Below are 15,296 nucleotides of genomic sequence, written 5' to 3'. Positions count from 1 at the left end.
CTGCGTGGGATGGGATAATGTTGTAATGTATTGAAAGAAAGTTATAGATCATGGACCATTGCTATTAACGGCACGCTATTGTTCCTTTCCTTTCATGGAATTCATGTGACAGACAGAGGATTCATTCTCTCCCACGTGACTTTTCGTTTCAAAGAAAGAATGTGAGAAAGAATTCTACACTGCACGATTGCTATATTTTATATCTGGAAATGTCTGGTTTTCTAGTTCAATATTGTGTCTTGTGTGAGGAGAGAGAGAGAGAGAGAGGTTGAATGTGAGGAGGAGCTTATTCAGACCATAACTCTCAAACAAACTAAGCTTAATGGAGATCAGATGTTTCTTTCTTCTCTGCACTGAACCAGTGATGGAGCTTTCTTTTACTGGCTGGACGTTGATGATGTGCAAACTTGACCTCAAACTGTCACACAAACCTCAATCTCAACCCACAACTTATATAACACTATAAAGTGGAATTTGTCTTTTTCATTGCAGAATGACCATAAGTGGTTTGATTGATTGATTGATTGATTGATTGATTGATTACTTAACAGTTTGCAAATAGTACAGGATAACACAAAAAGCCCCAAGGGCTTGTTTCCATTGCGGTCCTATGTATTCAATGAATCAAGACAGACATTTAAAGATGTACAATAGCATATAAGAAATCATCAAGGCTATAGTAGCAAGAAACATGGGCTGTACATGGGCTGTGAAAGTGTCAGTATGTCAATTAAGTTTTACTATGCTGAAGGCAAGGGAACAGAATACCAACCTTAATTGTAAATAATTAGCTTTGGATGGCAATCATGCATGCATGTGTGAAGCAGCAGTCTGACTGTCTCTCAAAACCAGCTGGGCAGCATTGTGTGAGCTGTGTTAAAACCTGCAGTCTGGCATTTGTCACTATCCCAACCACTCACTCCTGGAATATGACTTTCCCCTTTAGTTTCTGAGTGTCTGTCTGTCTGTCTGTCTGTCTGTCTGTCTGTCTGTCTGTCTGTCTGTCTGTCTGTCTGTCTGTGGCACAAACAGAGTCATCCCCAACACCCACTCTTTTACACCTGTAAACTTGTGACACACACACACACACACACACACACACAGAGTGTGTTATACAATGCCATTGTTTTCTCTAGGCCGTCTGGTGATTAGAAGGTCACCATAGTTCAGGCTGACCTGCCCATATTATATGTGTCAAAGTAGGGTCATCTGAACAGCCCAATCGGCTGGGCTGAAACTAAAAGGGTTTGTTCTCTTCCTTATCTCTCTAGCTATATACTAGAGGTTCGGAGTCGATCGAGTTGAACATGTTGTCGATGAAATCGGGACGCGTTGCAGCCCTCACTGATCCAACAGATATGGACATATATGGAGATATATCTATATCTGTCGGTCCTTGTCCCTTTCATACTATAGACGGACTGATTTGTTAGGGCCTGATGCCATGAGGATGGCACATCGAGGTGGACAGTCCACGTTCATAGCCCTATAGCTGCGTTGGGAAGTCCTTGGTGTGGACTGTGAGCAGTGGCTCCCAAACGTTTTCATGTCAAGGACCCCCAAATTGACACGTTTTAGCCCACGGACCCCATTTTGAAGAGATATGCCAAGGACCCCCATAAGAGAAGACTTTTACGGCTCTAGCAGTGATTCTCAACCCGTTTAATTTCAAGGACCACCATTTAAAGGCATTTCTATCTCTTGGACCCCCAATTTATATTACAAAATCAATGTTAATTGTACAAAATAGACCCAAATGGACCCTGCATTTGTACACTCTGTGTTTTTTTCCCCCATTTGGTTCCAGACTATTATTTAGCTATATGGGGACCCCCTGGAACTCCCTCAAGGACCCCCTAGGGGTCCCCCGGACCACCACTTTGGGAACCACTGGTGTGTAGACAACCATACATAACATCTAGAGGCTGGTGTCATCATAAGTCTTTGTTGAAACGGCTATGTATCAACCGCATACACATCTAGAGGCTGGTGTCATACTCATAACTCCTTGTTGGAAGGTCGGCGTGTGTATTAATTATGTTGTGTGTCACCGAGAGATTCCTGGTGGGAACAACAGCAGTGTGAGGCTTTCGGAGGTGAGGAAGATAGTTGGAATTGTGTTAGATGCCACACTGCAGTCAAACAGCAGCATCCTGTCCCTGAGCACACGGCTGTGTGTAATAATAAGCTATAATTGCTCTGTGGTGTTATGTGATTAGTCTGTTATTGTCACTGTCGGAGTCGTAATGTTGTTTTGGTCTGTATAGTTGCTGGAATTGTACTGTACTTTTTTTTTTCTCCAGACAATAATGGTTATTATAATCTCTGGCCTTGTGAGAGAAAATCTGTAGCCTATATACAGAGTTGTTTATGTGATGCATTTGGTTTAGCACAGACAATAAAGTGAATGGATTTGTTTTTTTAAATTTAATTTAATTGAAAACCACTCAAACCCTAACTGACCATATGGTCCCTCAGGTTCAGGGGTCTGTACTGGGCTTTTTTTCCCCTCAACACCAAATCTCGGCACAAAATGTGTTATATTATATATATATATAGTTATAACCTACAATGAGAGACTAACATGAGCAGAATGAAGCAATTAGTTGTCTGTATTTTAATATTGCTGTATCCATGTTTATTCCTGTTGTTTGCCCCTCATTGTCGAGGGGCGCTAGCCAATGAAAAGACATCATGTGGCAACCAAGTCTATGGACTTTAATGTTTGTTTAGGGCAGAGACCTTAATTAATTAGTAGAACTTCTGGGAAAACACAGCCCCGGCTCTTTTAAATTCAACCCACACACACCTCACCATGTCAGCAGACCTTTAAGGCAAACTGCCCAAACTCAGTATTGGTAAAGCTCTCTCTTTCTTTCTGAGAAACACGATGAATATGGAATTCCCCCACATTTAAGTCCTTTAATAACTATAGCTCAACTACCATAGGAAAGAAATCTGGAAATATCCAGCTGTACAGTTGAGTTAAGGACAGGCTTTGTCTGGTTTTGTCCATTGAAGATTTGGTCTAAAATTAGGAAAATAATTTCCCGGAAACCGAAAAGTCACCTCAGCTCCTCCAGCTTTTAAAAACGTGTTACATTCATACCGTGTTTATAGACCATTCACAAATACAGAAAGTATTTTTTTTGCCAATTAAGGGACACATTTGTCACTATCCAGAAAGCATTTGTGTAATAATGCACGTGGTCTGGTCATCCGAGGCTATGACATGTGTGACAGGACAGGACAAGGGCCATGGACAAAGAGAAACTTAGGGAATATTGTTTTCATTTTTTATATCGTGGGTTTCTGAATCTGATCTCACGTCCATTACTAAATTCAGATGCAAGCGCTAGACTGCAGAGCCACAGGCCCTGGAATCTTTTGTGGTATATAACTGAATGATGGAACGAATTGGCATCTAAACCGATGTGCCCTGAGCACTTTCTAGAAACCTTCTGTTCTACACAGACACTGAAACAGACAGGCACAGACAGAAGAAACAACTGATTTATTATCGTTTTCCCTGGAGCGCACTCAGCGCCATGGATACCTGATATGTCACTTCAGCATGCACAGAGCCTGCCAGCAGGCATTGTGGCTTATACAGTAAGCCTTCTGTTTCAAGCTGCTGTCTGTCTGTGTCTGCCTTCAGGGATCCAACTGGGAACCTCACAGTTTGGAGACCGCTAGGCGTTTTGTTCTCAAAAGACTGACGCCCCCTGCCGAAAAGCGCTATATACAAATTGTATATATTATTCGAGACAATTTCAACCCAATGTCATAGTCAAAGTCGTACGATTTGTCACACACGTTATACCACAGTGACATTTGTTTGCCCGCATTTGACCCATCTTTTGGAGCGGTGAGCTGCAGCCGTGGCGCGCTCGCAGATTTATTTGACCCCCCCCCCCAATCCAAGCCTTGATGCTGAGTGCCAAGCAGGGAGGCATTGGGTCCCATTTTTACAGTCTTTGGTATATGACCCGGTCGGGGGTTGACCCGGCCGGGGATTGAACCCCCGACCTCCCAGTTTCACTCTAACCACAAGGCCACTGTCTGGTGATCGGATGTGCTAGTGGCAGGCTAATGTTTCACATGAAACCAAATGTTTACTTTGGCTGACAATGGACTGCATTGAGAAAAAGAACGCAGTCATGTGTCTACCCTCCGGGGGTCCCGAGATGCAATACTGTACTCAGTATTGTACTCTGACATCTAACCCTAGAAGTAGGACTCATAAAGTGTCCCTGGGACCCCATCTAAAAGACCACCCCTGGGTCCCCGGGGACGCATTACATTGAAAACCTATTCACATCACTGATGTTCACACAGGTGTGACTTTTTTAAAATGTCACCTGTGGTGGGATGTTGTAAAGTGTAAGCTATAGAGGTAACTACAAAACTCGACTCGACTCGACAAACAATGCAATATAAACAGACATTAGTGCAGACAGCATAATAATAAGCACAAACAAGCAAACATGATTAGCCTCGGTGAGGGAAAACAGGGCGATAAGCTGCCTGTCACTGAAGGCCAAGTGCTGTTCTGTCGTCTGTATGATTCTTATCCCATAAAAGTCCCAGCTCAGTGTGTGTGCGCGTGTGTGCGTGTGTGTGTGTGTGTGTGAGAGGGAGAGAGAGAGAGAGAGGATATGAAGGAGCATTTGCTACTAAAAGAGGAGGGGCAGGACATTAAAAGGATGCGTCCTTGCTTGGGGAAAGAAGTCAGAGTTGAATAGAAAACCAGAGAATCGGCCCGACATGTAATGAGTAGTCATTGCTTAGGAACATAAAAGCCTGGAGAGTGGAAGCAAGGGCGGCGCGGCAACTTCAGGTCACATGCAGCGAGCGACACACCCTAGGATTCTGCTGAGCCTAATCATTATCCCATTCTGAACGGGAACCCGGCATCAGGTTATGCTTTAGCTATTGAAAAATAGCAGATCTACAAGCTCATAGCGCGCCACCGAGTGGCGCGCTACGAGCTTGTAGGTCTGCTAATTTTGAAAAATCGAAGAACGACTGACATTTTTAAAATCTGATCTCAGGTCAGAATGGGTTCATCAGACCAGTGTGTGTCCAGTGGAAACCTCGTATGAATCTGATCTCGGGTCAGAATGGGTTATTGTCTTCTTTAATCTCCCTTTACTTCCCACAGTCACGATACAAAAGGTCTCTCTCTTTATCTATGTGAACGTGTTTCCAAAGCATTGCATTGCAAAAAAACGATGCCATTTTGATGTTCTTATATGTTCTTTGAGTTTCCATATCAACCACACAGTTGGTATGGTCTCAAGTAATAATTATGTTTATGCCTCCGGCGGTGATATGTTCCAAAAGATATTGAAAAAAAGGTTGGACGTCTCAAACTTCAAGTCAACAAGGACAAAAATATACTCACATTTCCTCGTATTTGACTCGTATAATCACACACAACTAAAAGCAAAACAAAGGAGAAAAAGAAAGCTATAAGAGCCGCCATCCTCAGAGCATCCAGTGATATGTTGGGCTACTGTTTGTATAAGCATGTTACTGTCTTTTCCTGGTACATTTCAAGAAAGACTATATGACTATATCACTTTAGGGAATTCATTGAAAGTCTTTTCATAGGCAGTATAACCTGACACTATTATGAATGATACACGGCAACAATCCACAGCGTTATAATTTAACTCAGAGAGTGCGCAGATGGGACCTATAGCTGCATGCAGGTTCCATTTGTACACACAATTTTGACTGTGTACACTGAGCGAGTAAACATAGAAAGAGTCCTTGGAAAAACCACATGAAAGGGAAAGTGAAGTGGGATGGAATGCAAAAGAACCAGAAGGCTGGCCGGGTGCAGTGGACTTGTAGAGGATGTTTCTTGTCCAGTGGCCACTTTAGTCCACTTTAGTCTGGAAATGTGACATTCTTTGACCTCTGACCTGGTGCCAATCTCTTTTTTTTTTACACCTCTGCTGCTTATAGCGGACGGTGTGGTGTTGTAGAGGAGGTCTCCCCGGACGCGTGCGTATGTCACACTAGTCGAAACATAACAGGGGTTTTTGTCCAGCGTCCACTTTATAAAGTCCATGCACTCCAGTGAATATAGCATTTTTTTAGTTACTTATCTTTACACAGAAACATTACTTACTTTTTTACATTTTTACATAATGTGTAGCATCGTTTAAATGCTTAATTTATAGTTTTAATGTGAAAACTTATAGTTTTTTCAATACTCTAGAGGGTACTCTTATTTTGAAGAGATCGTCTTACATTTGCTAGCTTAGATTTACCAGAAAAACAGTGCCACTGGGGGTCAAGTGAATTTCGGAGCAGAAAACAGAGAGAGAGAGAGAGAGAGAGAGAGAGGGAGAGTGTCTACTGTCTAGTGATTGAGGGAGCGAGGAGGTTGAGAGAGAGAGAGAGAGAGAGAGAGAGAGAGAGAGAGAGAGAGAGAGAGAGAGGGAGAGTGTCTAGTGATTGAGCGAGCGAGGAGGTTGATCGCCCTGACGGGTGTGTCATGTTTAAACCCTGCATGCTTCTTGTCTCGGCAAACAGAGATAAGCTTCAGTTCCCGGTTCTGCTGGAGTGCCTCACAGGGAGGTGTGGTGTGGAATGCGAGTGTGTGTGTACACACACACACTCACACACACACACACACACACACACACACACACACACACACACACACACACACACACACACACAGTTGTCTGAGTGCTTGCTGGGCCTGGACGGTGTTATTATGACGACCCTTTGGTGACCTTTTACACTTGATACATCATTTCCTCTGTAAACGCGACTAATATTAACCTGCCTGTCAACAACACAGCAATACATGACAGGGTAAGTAATAATAAAGAGTAAATGTCACTCAGTATGTTTTGTAGATCAGTATAGGCCGTGTTGTTTAGATGCCTGTATCTGTCTAGCAGTATCTGTCTGTTGTTCTAGTTGTTTTGTAGGCCTTGTTTTCTTAGAATTCTGATTACCCAATCATTATGTTTCCTGTTGTTGGTTTGACTAGGGTTCATGACACTCACGCCGACCTCGGTACTGGATCTGGATAAGAGTACGTGCTTAATACCTAAAATTGTAATATTTTCCCTTAAACCTTTGGGGCGAAAAGTTGGAAAACGTCTGTCTGAGGCATTGATGGTACAATATGGGCACCATTGATAAAGCGCTGATGCAAAACTACGTTCCTGTGATGCCACGTACTGCAGTAGGGGCTGAACGACATCGGAAAGAATTGCGATACGTGTGTTCCACCAAGACATAAAATAATATCATCCTTGTGATATGTAGACCCTCGTTAAAGCTCCATTTGGAAAGAATGTATCATCAATCACGGATTAGGGTTCAGTGCTCTGGCAGAATGTCCACGCCGAAGCCATTAATCATATAAGTTATCAGATGAACTCAACTGTATACTGTTTTTCTTCCGGATTACTGATGAAAACCATGACAGTTTTCAAGAAGTAAAACTGTTCTTAGTGCAGTGTGACTGACCAATTATGCTTTGCATAATAATTTGTGTCACTAATCCATTGCACATGTGCACATTGCGAATGTCGATCTGGAATTCTGGATACAATATTGTGCAGCCCAAGTTATATAGATACAGTATAATAATATGGCAGAGAGCTAGTAGACTAATGTTGTTTACAGACACTTTCTTGCACCTGTCTTTCAGGATGTTGAAAGGCGTGGAATCACTGAGTGATTGATGAAGCTTGGTTGAACTTGAGCATCTGTTTACTCGTTAACCATCATGCATTTATATCGAAATTTAAAACAAATGTCTTCTAGAGTTAAAAACGTTCGCTCTGAAAGAATATATATTCAAAGATTTTGAGGCACATTTTCACGATTTTTCTAAAATAGCAGACCTACAAGCTCGTAGCGCGGCACCGAGTGCCGCGCTACGAGCTTGTAGGTCTGCTATTTTTCAATAGCAAAAGTAGAACAAAATGCTTTAAAACACCAACTGATTGGCTACACAAATTAAAATGATAGAGCTTATTTAACCTTTATCAATAAGTAATTGTATATTATTATTGTTGAAAATTGATTATTAAGCTCATTTAATTCATATAAGAAGTACTTATTTCTGGCTGTTTCCAAGCAGTAAAATGCAGAACACAATGTGCAGATGCTGTGTTTCTGCATTGTCGGTTCATGCTCTGGAATGTTCTCCTCCCTCCAGAGATATTTCCCCGTAAGGCCTGAATTCTTAGCGTTTAACACCCTGATTTATCTTGTCATCTTTGTTTTAATTTTAATAATATACACTTCGAAAGAGATACAGTATTTTTGCACTTCACTTTACCCTCTCTTTGTCGCTACTCCCTCCTGTTGTGAAAGGAAAGGAAAGGTACTATGTTTACCCAGGGTAACTGGACTAAGCTCAAGAACTTGTTTACAGCCAGGCCCTGCTCATAGAACATTTCATGGTAGAGGTTCAATGCCTTGTCCAAGGGCACTTCAGCGGTGGTAATTTTAACGTGCCGGTCCGGGGATACGAACTATAGCGACCTTCCGGTATCAAGACCGCTCTGCAAACCGTTCGGCCACCGCTGCCACACGATTAGCTCGTCAACATATGTGGACGAGCAAATCGGCTAACCAATCACATAATCGATGATGTATAATGATAAGAGCGCCCCTCACTTCACACGGGTGTGATCTTTTTTAAACCAACACAAGACGTAAAGGGTGTTCAATTAATAGCATTGATTTAAAACATTCAAAAATGCAGTTTGGTGGTTTCTTCTGCGGACAACAAATGATAATGTTAATTACATATAACACAGCACTATATGTAGCCTATCATATTATATACCAAACTATAGTGGTGTGTGCGCGCATGTATGTGTGTGTGTGTGTGTGTGTGTGTGTGTGTGTGTGTGTGTGTGTGTGTGTGTGTGTGTGTGTATGTGTGTGTGTGTGTGTGTGTGTGTGTGGTATTAGTGTACCCTATCATCTGTCCAGGTGTGTGAATGCACCTGTTTGTCTGTCTGACTCCATGTCTATACTGGTAGCTCTCTCAGTCTGCATGTCTGTCTTTCTCCATGTTTCATTGTTTCTGTCTGTCTGTCTGTCTGTCTGTCCGTCTGTCCGTCTCTCAGCCCCTCCCCACACTGCTATGGTCCAATCACAGCTAAGCATAACATGGGTTAGAGACAAACCTCGCCATCAATAGTTTTCCTATTTATGATAAAACATTGTTTTAAAGAAGAAATTGGAGGGCTGGTTCCAAAAATGAACCAGCATTTACAATTTATAAAATCCATGATATTTACATTGGAATGAATGAGCCTTGCATGGCAGTGATGGCACTTGGAAAGTGTCCAAGTGGGAGTGTCTAAAAGTGGGAGAGGCCTATAGGTCTGAGCTATATAGGTGAATTGGCCAGGGATGTGTCATCCATTATGTCTGTCTATAGTAACAAAATGATCTAAGAAGCCAGGTTTTCCAGAACACCTGGCTTCATAGATCCTTTTGGTTGTGAGTCAGCAAGAGGAGAGAGAGAGAGAGAGAGAGAGAGAGAGAGAGAGAGAGACAAATCCTCCTGGAACCTCCTAATAACGTTGAAGAAGTGATGAGAGAGAGAGAGAGAGAGAGAGAGAGAGAGAGAGAGAAGTTCGTCAGGTGGTGTCATGAAATGGGGCTGTGATGTCATTTAGTGGTGTGGTATGTAGCCCACCAATTAAAGATTCTTGGTGGGAGTATGAAGATATTGTTTATACACAAAGGCCCTCCTCCTCCTGCAAAATACATGCAGTGAGAGAAGGAAGGAAGGAGGGAAGGAGGCAGGGATATAAAGACTACTTCATAATTTGTTTATAATTACTTTTTTATTGACATTTAAACTATTTATGTACTATGTTCTTTTTGTATTTATGTATTTATTATTGATTCTATTTTTCCTTCTCTTTTTGTTTTTATCCCACGATTTCGCAACCCATTTATTCACGCAGTGTCAATTATCTAATGTAATCCTGGGCGCTACATTTCCTCTGCCAACCTGGGGGGGGGGGGGGGGGGGGGGGGCAGCGGACCTGACCTCATGCTTCCTTCTACGCATGAGGAGTCCAAGCTGCTTCTTTTATTATTTTTCCTTTTTCAATAAAAGATGTTGGTCAATCAATGTCAGAACGTCATAGAATCAACGGTCTGCTCGGCCCCGTCTATGAGCAACCATGACTTTTAGACATTTATTTATGTCAAGAGAACGCTGACATTGAGCCGTAATCAATGTTGTGAAACTTCCAAAGCATTTCCAGTCAATGTTGTGAAACGTTTGGCACCAAACGTTCTGTGTGTATACGTCGTTCACGAGTAACTGTGAAATGGAAATATGACGATATTTGATAAGCTGTGTGTTACGGTGCGTGTCAGGTGAGGACCCAGAAGCAGAACACGGCAGGCAGGCAGATCAAGTCCAGTATTTATTAACAGCTCACACAGGTATACAGGCAGGAACACAACATAACAATAATTTATAATCTGACAAGGGAACACTGAACACAGGGAGGTTTATATAGACTAGACACAGTTGCAACAGAACTACAATCAACACTGGGATTGGCTGGGAGACTAACAGGACACAGGTGGAGAAACATAGTAATCACAGGGAGGTGAGACAACACAGGAAACAGTAACTAGGGAAAACAGGAAACACTAGGACAAGACTACAAAATACAAGTATACAACAGACAGATATCGTGACACTGTGTCCTAACTAAAGCCTGTTTTATACTTAGTTGCTCGCCAATGTTGTGGAAAAAGTGCCGATGTATACAAGCTCACAAAGTGTCGTGCTTTGAAGCATTGTGAACTTGTAGATCAGCTATACACCGACATTGGTGTGCAACTATGTGTAAAATAAACCAGGAACAACGTCATTGTCCGGGATGGCATAATGTGTGTCCCATTGTGGAAACAGGTGCGAAGTGACTGCCTCGTGACCTCAATGTGTTTTTTCCCCCCTCTTTTTCAGAGAGACAGACACAACAACCAGCCAACCATGAGCTCTCAGATGAGCTACGGCTCGGGCAGCAGCATGCTGTGTGAGTACAAAGTCTGTCTTATATCTTCATGTGGGTAAATATAACAATCTATAAATCCAGGAATCTCTCTCTGGCTGTCTCCTCCATGACCATTATGTTGTCCCTCGGCTTCGCTGCTCGGTTTGAAACCACTCCTACTGTTGTGGCTGATAATAACACTCCCCAATAAATCGATCTGCCGGCGCAGGCTATAAGCCTGGGAGCTAAAGCAAACTGTAACTAGATTAAAAAAAAAATCCACCTGTTGGTGGCGCTATAACAGGCCAATGTGAAAAGGGTGGGATATATTCCTCAGCCTAGTAGGATAAAGTCCGATTTGAGGCTTTTTGTTCAAAACGGGCCAATCCTGCAAACGTTGAAAGCCAATGTTAGCCAATTAGGATGGAATATGAAATATCGGGCAGATATTTCATATAGAGATACTGTGAGACGATTTGCGGGATTTTTGGACAGAATCTGGAGGAGTGAAATTGTTTTTCAAAAGTCGGCCTCCTGGTGGTGCCGTTCTGAAGAATTTGGGGGCAGAGGTTCATCGTTGGCATCCAGGGAGTGTGTGTGCACAATGTCCCCATGCCTTCGGCCTGGTGGAGACAATGACGCGCAAACTAGAAGACTCATATCCAAACGAAAGCTCAAGTTTTAAAAATGTTTACTTATTTAGTCAGTGCACCAAATATTGCAATGTTGTTTTTGCTTTGAAAGGACAGGCTTCAGAGGCGCCTCCTCAGGAGACTTGGCTCAGATCTGAACCCATTTGATATGGCGTTAGGAACCCCAGGCAGCTATAGGGTTTGAACACCAAATATTACATGAGATAGAATTGTACGCAGAGTGGAGAGGCCCATATCCATATTCATATCCGTACTTAATTTCGTCCTGTCACTTTTCTGTTTCGTTTTCCAGTCCAGACGATGAACGACGACCTGAACGCCTCTCTCGCCACGGCAGACGAGCTGTCCAGGGAGTTCAGCTCTCTCCTCCAGGAAGCCTCCGCCAGTCCGACCACACAGCCCGCCTCTCAGGTACTGTATACACAGTGTTGACTTTGACAGCACATTTTTATTTTAGTTTTATAGTCTCTTGAATAGTTTTCATTTCGTTTTAGTCACATTTTAGTCACCCGGAATGTCTTTAGTAGTGTTTAGCGTCTAGTTTTAGTCGACTAAATATCATAAGATTTTAGTGCCTTTTTTTAGTGCGTTGATGCACCCGTCGTATTGACAGATTTTACACTCGCTGAAAATAGCAGATCTACAAGCTCACAACGCGTCACGCTGCGACGCGTTGTGAGCTTGTAGATCTGCTATTTTCAGCATGCAAACCAAGTGTAAAATGACGTATACTGGATCTCTTGTCCACTATAGTCCCTTCCTAACATTTTAGTCTAGTTTTTATTCGTTGACGAAATTGTCACTATATTTAGTCTTATAGTTTTAGTCATTAGTTTTCATTTAGTTTCCATTTAGTTTCCATTTAGTTTTCGTCAGTGAAAAAAGGTAGTCGGACATTTTTGTCATAGTATTAGTCGACAGAATCAACGCTGATCAGGTAGTACAGTCAAACTGTCTGTAGCCCTTATTGCACCTGTGTATAATATATGTCTTTGAACTCTATCTTGAGGACATAGCAAACCGGATAGATAAAGATAAATGGTTGGTTATAATTAGTTGCGCAGACACACAGACACAGTGTTGCACAACCTCCTAGTATATGTGTGAGGCATAAGCGAAGGGAGTATATTTAAATGTCTCCAGTGGAGGGAAAATGACATCTGCATTCGCCCAGCAGAGAGCTGCTCAGATGGCTCACAAGAGCACATAGGGCAGGAGTTATTGGCCCACTTTTTGTCAGTGCCTTACCCGTTTTCCCTAAACTTCTTTGCCTTTATATATATATATATATATATATAGAGAGAGCACCTGACGAAGCTCACGGCAAAACGCGTCGTGCTAATAGAGCGATTGGTGCAGGCAGTGAGGAGCTACGGCAGTCACAGTGACACACAGACACACATTCAGACAGACAGACATTGATTGAATTATAGTATGATGATATGATATATATATTTTTTTTTAAACACTTTTTGGAATAGTTCAAATAGCAAGTTCTACAAGCTCACAACGTGTCGATGTAGAACGGCTTTCAAAGCAGTGTCTCAAGCAGGGTAAACACAGCTGCAGCTACTTACAATCAAGAATGAGTCCTCTTGATCTATAAGACCAAACACTGACAACAACGCGGGCCTTTTTCCTCTGCGGCCATATATTGATACGATTATAGTACTATAGGGTCAGGTCAGGTGTTACCATTACCAATGCTATACTAATTAAGGTTCAGTTCCATCCATGTAACGGCGTCTTGAGCCAACGACGAACAAAAGGTAACACCTGTGTTTACCGTGTAAAAGGTCAATACTTGCGGTACACCTACACCACTATATCCATTGAATTAGCTGAAGCTGTGTTTATACTCTCTCAATGCTGAGGAAACATTAACATTATCACCCATAAACTAGAGGCCAGTGTGTGTGTGTGTGTGTGTGTGTGTGTGTGTGTGTGTGTGTGTGTGTGTGCGTGTGCGTCCTAACACTGACCTGATCTTTGCTGCGCCCCCCTGCAGAACATTTCCCTGGTCCCCAGAGAGATGCCAGCGCCCATGGTCCGGTCCAGAACCTCCTCTCCTTCCACCGTCACCGTCGCAGTACGAGACCCAGCTGGTGGCGGTGGTGGCAGCCGCAGCGGTAGCCCCGTCATCAGCAGCAGCACACCCTTTTCCCCCTCCTCGTCCTCCACCAGCCCCCGGCCCCTCAACAACGTCATCTCCGGCGCCAAACACAGGCCTCCGTCGCCCGTCCGCAGACAGTCGGCACCGTTCTCTTACGGTCAGAACTTGAGCCCCAACCAGTCGCCTCGGACCCAGAGGCGCAGCGTCTCTCCCTCGTCCCAACGGTACAACCGCAGTCCGCGCGGCTCACTCACCCACATGGATCCGTTGCCGAGTCCCACCCTTCATTTGCCTTACGATGGTGGCGCCGGGCAGAGGTCGCCGCAGCCGGGCCGTCGCCACTCCTCCCGAGGCTCGCTCACCCACATGGACCCTCCTCCTCCCGGGGGGGCGTTGCCGACGGGTCCCACCCTACACGTGCCGTACGATGGTGGCGCCGGCGGCCACAGCAGCGGGCGGCGGTCTCCGCAGCCGGACAGGAGCTCCTCCCCGCGGCCCTACAGTCACCCCGGGGTGTCCAGCACCCTGCCGCGCAACTTTGGGGCTTTCAAGCAAGCTGGTGAGTATCTATGGGGGGGAGGGGGTACCTCTGCATGAGGCATTCGACAATCCAAACCTCTAACTCCACATGGTGAGGGCCCAGCTGGGGTGTTTTGACTCGTACTCCAAACCTCTAACTCCACATGGTGAGGGGCCGAGGCCCTGTGGGGTGTTTTGACTCGTACTCCATATCCAACAGAAAAAAGGTGCAGAGAGGAATTGTAGTTCAACTGAAGAATATTTGTTATCTCCAAATATCTCCAAACAAAACATTAAATAATAAGTACCGGTAAGCAATAAGTGAGTATAAGGTCAAAAACTGTATGCCTTCCCACAGCCTCACCAAACATTTTCCATTGTTCTCTAAATGCACGTCAAGTGACCCTAAACAAGCAACGGCACTTACCTGGCTCCCAGTGAACCTTTCAAAATAAAAGTTACAAATAACTGTTCCACAATCACTGCAGGGGAGCTTTTACTTTGAAGGGGACCCCCTGGAACTCCCTCAAGGACCCCCTGGGGGTCCCCGACTCCCCGGACCACCACTGGTCTATATACCGTCCCAAGACCAGTAGGCCAGTATTGACAGACAGTATTGACAAAGTACTCATGGGGAGTTTGCAATGACTAAATTGGGGAGAAAATGGGAAATACAGTACTTAAAAAAAAAAAAAATGCAATAACTGATTTGTAGTTCTTGAACAATATTGTCAACTGCATTTATCCTGTAGAGGTTTATGTTGTTATTTGCTCTTTTTTTCAATCAATAGATCAAATAGTTGCAGGGTTTGCTTGTTTGAAAAGCCAAATATAAAATGACTCATGGTGTGTAGTGGTGGCATGGATCGCCTGTTGTTTGCAACCACATCTCTTCTTAGAGGTGGATGTGGCCTTTTTATAGGTTTTATACTATAACTTATTATACGTTCATTTATTTTTCAACACTATATTTCATGTCCAAACTCA

The 15,296-nt window shown here is 43.5% G+C and overlaps 1 protein-coding gene across 4 annotated transcripts in view; it reads left to right on the top strand.

The window, feature by feature from the left end:
* Window positions 1-15,296, top strand: part of ppp1r13l (protein phosphatase 1, regulatory subunit 13 like) — a 29,253-nt gene that overhangs the window by 274 nt on the left and 13,683 nt on the right. For all 4 annotated transcript variants that reach the window (XM_080773158.1, XM_080773157.1, XM_080773156.1 and 1 more), the window contains exons 2-4: window positions 10,997-11,066; window positions 11,970-12,088; window positions 13,686-14,349. In XM_080773158.1, the coding sequence (XP_080629284.1) occupies window positions 11,024-11,066; window positions 11,970-12,088; window positions 13,686-14,349 (826 nt within the window). In that variant the 5' untranslated portion in view covers window positions 10,997-11,023. The remainder of the gene's footprint in view (window positions 1-10,996; window positions 11,067-11,969; window positions 12,089-13,685; window positions 14,350-15,296) is intronic.

Source organism: Protomyctophum bolini, assembly GCF_963924005.1.
Source record: "Protomyctophum bolini genome assembly, chromosome: 9".
In the NCBI taxonomy this organism is placed as follows: Eukaryota; Metazoa; Chordata; class Actinopteri; order Myctophiformes; family Myctophidae; genus Protomyctophum; species Protomyctophum bolini.
Note: the sequence above shows the minus strand (reverse complement) of the source record. Positions and strands in the feature narration are given on the sequence as shown.